Here is a 6,018-nt window from a genome sequence, read left to right on the forward strand (position 1 = left end):
TATATATATATATAAACTGTTAATTCCCGCCTTGTGTTCTCAGATATGTCCCCTGGAACTTCCATGAACCAGTTCAGGGAGTCCACAACTTCACAGGAGACAGAGATTTGGTGCATTTTCTGAATCTGGCCAACCAGACAGGCCTCCTGGTCATTCTGCGTCCAGGACCGTACATCTGTGCAGAATGGGAAATGGTAATTTAAGTAACTTTGGTCATGTAGTATATTTAGTCTTTGACATCACAGGCTAAAAAGGGAGCAACTAAATTGCACAACAAGACCTAAATTATACAGATAATACAGTGTAACAAACATTTAAAGCAGCATTGTGAAAGTGACAATATCAAAGAAAAACAAGACAATCCTTCTGTCAAGTTATTGTTCCAACCAACAAACCATATCAAAACTGTAAATGTATGTCTTTCACTCCAAGAGCCTGTTAAAAAAAAGAACACAAAAGGAAGAACAAAAATAACCTGCAACATGTGTCACAGTACAGTGACACACTGGATGATAGAAGATGTCATTAATGTAAAAAAAACAAATGTACAAAGTCAAACTTTATTACTGTGACAGACTCCTATTTTAATCTATTTTGTACATCCAGCCAATTTAAATACATCTAAGATTTAACATTTATAAAAACTGTAATCTCAAAGATGTTTTCCAAACAAATAGGCATAAATCTATGTCCTTCTGGTGTTATCATTCAATTACATTCAGAGAAATTTTGCATTAACGTTTGAGTACACCAGTCTTTAATTTGAGAGTATTTTTTTCACAAAAAGAAAAACAAAACTGTGCAAAAAAATGTCCATAATGTCACAGATTCTCTATTGCACTCAGGAGTAGAGACTGAAAAAAAAAGATTAGATTTAAAGTTGGTAATAAACAGTAAGAAAGTGTGGAAAGTCAATATAACATAAAAAATAAAAGAGATCAAAATAGTTGTATCAGGTGAAGTCTATGCAGAAGTTGAAAACCAAAGAGGAAAGTTTAGCAGCAGCCAATCAGAAAAGCAGTCAGAGCATTCACAAGAATAGAAGCATTGTTAACTGCAACATGGAAGTATGCAAACTGGACTGACCTGCTTTTCAAATTATAAGTGCTATCAAAAAAGACATCTAAGTTCTTGGGAAGAGGGGTTAAGAGAATAGTTAACAGGCTGATCCAAAAACAAATGTGTTACCAGATCACCTTGATTTATTTTCACATAGACACCACATGTGTGAGCAAGATGGGAGAGTGGAATTAGATTTTGTAGTACATGTTATCAGTACATATATGAAAATGTGTTTCTTAAAAACGAGACCACACTCAGGATATAGAGAATAAAGAATAAAGAGAAAAGAGTTTACAACAGATCCCCGAGGAACGCCACTGACTTCAGGTGAAGACCTTGATCTGATCTGTGATCGACAAATAATTTTCCAAAAACTAAATGTCTTTACTAAACCTGTGTTCCAGGGTGGATTACCAGCATGGCTTCTTCAGAAACCAAACATCATACTTCGCTCAGCAGATGCAGGTAATCAGACACCAATATACCAATATGCTGTTTTCACGAATATATTTATGCACAATTAATATGCCTTCTCCTGTACCAGATTACTTAGAGGCAGTCAGCAGTTGGCTTGCTGTCCTCCTCCCCAAAATTAAACCATGGCTCTACATCAACGGCGGCAACATCATCACTGTCCAGGTAAAATGACTCGGGTAAATACCGATAATCTCTAGCACGTAATTGCAGGTAATAATGAATCAACTTCAATGGCAGGTTGAGAACGAATATGGAAGCTACTTCGCCTGTGACTACAACTACATGCGTCACCTGCGGACGCTGTTCCGCTTCTTTCTGGGCGAGGAAGTCGTTCTCTTCACCACCGATGGAAACACAGACAAGGAGATGACATGTGGGTCATTGGATGGCTTGTATGCCACGGTGGACTTTGGCACAGGTTGGTGGTATGTGACTGTGTAACGGAARWCGCAGCTTCATRCAGATAAGTCGCGTYATTCATTGTTTACCTGATTTCCCTCAGACACCAACATAACTGTAGCCTTCAAGCGCCAGAGAAGATTCGAGCCTCAAGGACCCCTGGTTTGTTGCACACCAGTSCGTCCATCATCATCTTCTGACCTGGTGATGTTTTATGGATGTAACCTGTTTAGATGTCTTGCAGGTGAACTCAGAGTTCTACACAGGCTGGTTGGACCACTGGGGAGATCAGCATGCCATGGTTGGAGCTCAGAAGGTCAGCAGAGTGCTTGAAGAAATGCTAACCATGGGGGCCAGCGTCAACATGTATGTCTCCTTGAACTCCCAGGATTCCAGCTTTCCTTCCCTCTACACATATTTGATTAGTCAGCAGACCGAGGCATTGAAAGTGATTATACTGTATGTGTCTTCTAGTAGAGAGCCCAGGCCAATTATGTACTTTTAGGTATTTGATTTACATTCTTCAGGGCATAGAGTTTTAGAAAATAATGAGAAAAGCTCGTTTTCAGCTAGAGGCACATATCTGGATGTGATAAAGTATTGTTGGACTATTCCCAGTGACTATCTCCTTTGCTTCCAACTACTAAAACTTTCTTKTTAWCCAAGTGTCATTAATCAACACTTCTCCAGGCTTTTTGTGGGTATTAAAACATTTGTATTTTGCTACTTTCCTACTTATTTTCTATCCAGTCTTTATACCAGGTCTTGAAGGTGACCAGTGGAGGATAAATATTTTAGACCTAAAAAGTAGATCAATGGTATGTGAAAGTAAGTCACAGACTAAAAGGCTGCTTWATCCCCAAATTGATCATTTACTATTCAATACTAAAATTGGATACTAAAATACCCCTGAGGATTTTTTTTTAAAGTTTACTGAAATGCCAAGAAGCTGAGTAAAATTTATTCCTTGAACAATTTTTTATGTCCCCTGAGGAAGTTTTTAATGCCTGAATGCTGCTCATCTTCCACCAACCTGAGTTAAGATTGGTACGAAGATAGAGACAGAACCTCACAGCTTTTACTAATGATAYCTTTCTCAGAACTCATGTTCTCTACCCGTCTTTCCTCTCAGGTACATGTTTGAAGGCGGGACTAACTTTGGCTACTGGAATGGTAAACACCTTTTTCATGGTTTTTAACATTAGTGTGGCGATCTCCTGTAAAGGCTCGCTCYTCTTGTAAAGGTGCTGATCATGACAGCAGGTTCCGCTCCGTGGTGACGAGCTACGATTACGAYGCTCCGCTGACTGAGGCAGGAGACCCCACAGAGAAGCTGTTGGCCATCAGAGATGTCATAAAGCAGGTGACAGTGATGGAATAACCAAACAAGTTACAAGTAATTCTCAATAAATTAGATAATCAAAGAGTTTATTTTATCTCAAAATGTGAAACTCTTATTTAGTTAGTTGCACACTAATACATTTCAGTCGTTAACTGACCCTGAAGATAACTTAATGAAAACCCAACATTCACTGTCAGCATTTTGAATGTTACATTATGCCAATAAAAAATATATTTTTAATACAGCGTCTTGGTAAAGTATGCCCATGTACTCGAGTACATGACATACTGCATGAAATACTGCATCATTATTTAACARGCTGTGCTTCACAAAACTTTCTCAACATTAGTTTTTTTCTTCCACACAGCTTTTCCATTTATATGCATAATTATATTGCTGTGTGTATAGAACGTGTCTTTAGCAGCGATCTTTTGAGACTTACCCTACAAGTAGAGGTTGTCAATAACGGTCTACTGTAAAAATGTAAAGTCAGCAGCTTTTCCATGATTACATAATTGTCTAATATTCTAATCTATGTATGAAAAGCTGAATTTTCGCTTTAAGCCATCATCAAAATGAGTAGAAATAAACTCTTACTGTATAGCACTCTTTGAGTATTAGTTTTTGAACTGAATTACYTGAATAAACTAGCTTTTGAGTGATATTCTGATTTGTTGAGATGTCCCGATTAATTTTGGAGAAAGTAACAAATCATTGTTTATCATTAGTTTAGAGACATCCCCGCCGGTCCCATGCCGCCAGCAACTCCTAAGTTTGCCTATGGCTTTGTTACGCTGGAAAAGGTAGTAAAATTTAATCAAGGTTTTGGCCAAAACACATTTTAAACAGTTTGAGTCACTCATGATCTATTTTTACAGATTGGAAACATTAGCAGTTTGCTAGATACAATTTCTCCTCTTGGGCCGGTCCAATCCAAGTATCCTCTGACGTTTGAAGAGATGAAACAGGTACGGTGCTGCTCTGAAGTCAACAACAGAGAAAAGGCTAGCAGCATAGAGACAGTAGACCTCTTGAAATAGAGAAAACTTCTAGACTGTTGTGTCTGCAACCTGTCATGTCCATTGTGTCCAGTACTATGGGTACATGCTGTACCGGACCACGCTGCCCCACGACCTCACAGAGCCCACGCCACTTATATCGCCTCTGAATGGGGTTCATGACCGCGCTTATGTGTCAGTCAATGGGGTAAGAGCTTTCTGTGAACTTTTGTTTGTCTAGCCCTCCAGGTTTCCAGGTCAGTGGGGAAAATACAGATCAACATTATAAATCTAAGTATAGTGTTGTCCTTTTGGAAGCTAATGTGAATGTGTTCAAACAGGTTTTCCAGGGATTGTTGCAGAGAGATACTGCACTCGTGATGAACGTTACAGGAAAACAGGGGGACATGTTGGATATTCTAGTTGAAAACATGGGCAGAGTTAACTTTGGCAGCAAGATCAACGATTATAAGGCAAGGCAACATTAAATATGACCAACGTCAGTCAAACTATACACACAGAAACTATGGATCTCTTGCCAACAGTATTTCTGTGTTTTAGGGCCTGGTGAGCAACTTGATCTTAGGTAAAGATGTACTGACGGACTGGAAGATCTACCCATTGGACATTGATGGAGCCATTTCAAGAGGATGGCCTCATTCAAACAGTCGGACGTCCTTCACGTCCCCACGAAGAGAACCTTCAGCTGGACCCACCCTTTACACGGGGACCTTACAACCTAACGGACTAGCATGGGATACTTTTCTCAAGCTCATTGAATGGACAAAGGTAATTCATCATTGGCTCCTCTGGTACAGACGTGTATAAAGCCTTAAAATAGCCTTGTCGCTGAAAGTTTGGAGATATTTCCCTTTGGTGCTGATTATGTTGCCATTGCACTACTTTTTATCTGACTCAATAAAAATGCTTGTATACCACAACATTTTAAATAAAGAAAAACTGAACATTTTTTGGGCCTTTTAGTCCAACAACCACCTAAAACTTTACCAACCACAAACCTTCATCCATAGCTGTCCTTTTCCCAAAACACAGCTGAACAAAGCATCAAACATACAAGGGCACAGGGATTTTTGGAAAAATAAAGTATTTAACGTAAGATTATTTCTCTACTAAATACAGTCAGATCATTGGTTGGATTTTATTTTTTCAGTGCGAGATAATGCTACTGCAATTTTAAAAAATACATTTATTTTAAGGCTTTTTATGCATCTCTACCAGGGCTTAATAAGTGTTTTTATAGGCTGTTTTTGTGAGAATAATAAGTGAAGTGCTTGTTTCTAATCAGGGCCAGGTTTGGATTAATGGGGTGAATTTGGGACGATACTGGCCAGGGAGGGGCCCCCAGCAGACTCTGTACGTCCCCGGGCCCCTGCTCAGCACCAGTCTGCCCAACAACATCACGTTACTGGAACTGGAGGGAGCCCCAGCACACCTGCGGATTGTTTTTATGGACCGGCCTCAGCTCAATGCCACTGCTGGGAAATCCTGACTAATAACATGAGCAAATAATTCTTGCTTTACTGCTGCCAATTCTTCATTCGCTCCCCTGTCTGGTTCTTTAACTTTGGTCCTAATATTTAATCAATCAGCTTTATTTTCATCCTACAGAGTTTCTTAGCAGCATATTATGTAAATGCCTTGTATAATAATTTGATTTTTTTTAAGTGTGTTTATTAAATTATCTTGAATAATTTTACAAAAATCAAAATTTGTGTTGCT

General features: G+C 39.0%; 1 protein-coding gene across 1 annotated transcript in view; it reads left to right on the forward strand.

The window, feature by feature from the left end:
• glb1l (galactosidase, beta 1-like) overlaps positions 1-5,987 on the forward strand; it is an 8,840-nt gene extending 2,853 nt beyond the window's left edge. The window contains exons 3-16 of the mRNA XM_008403964.2: positions 44-194; positions 1,467-1,527; positions 1,607-1,701; positions 1,777-1,957; positions 2,042-2,100; positions 2,183-2,304; positions 3,071-3,111; positions 3,183-3,301; positions 4,009-4,083; positions 4,159-4,248; positions 4,373-4,486; positions 4,620-4,751; positions 4,840-5,067; positions 5,585-5,987. Of these exons, the coding sequence (XP_008402186.1) occupies positions 44-194; positions 1,467-1,527; positions 1,607-1,701; positions 1,777-1,957; positions 2,042-2,100; positions 2,183-2,304; positions 3,071-3,111; positions 3,183-3,301; positions 4,009-4,083; positions 4,159-4,248; positions 4,373-4,486; positions 4,620-4,751; positions 4,840-5,067; positions 5,585-5,788 (1,672 nt within the window). The 3' untranslated portion in view covers positions 5,789-5,987. The remainder of the gene's footprint in view (positions 1-43; positions 195-1,466; positions 1,528-1,606; positions 1,702-1,776; positions 1,958-2,041; positions 2,101-2,182; positions 2,305-3,070; positions 3,112-3,182; positions 3,302-4,008; positions 4,084-4,158; positions 4,249-4,372; positions 4,487-4,619; positions 4,752-4,839; positions 5,068-5,584) is intronic.
• The last annotated feature ends 31 nt before the right edge of the window (positions 5,988-6,018 follow it).

This window comes from Poecilia reticulata, linkage group LG2, assembly GCF_000633615.1.
Source record: "Poecilia reticulata strain Guanapo linkage group LG2, Guppy_female_1.0+MT, whole genome shotgun sequence".
In the NCBI taxonomy this organism is placed as follows: domain Eukaryota; kingdom Metazoa; phylum Chordata; class Actinopteri; order Cyprinodontiformes; family Poeciliidae; genus Poecilia; species Poecilia reticulata.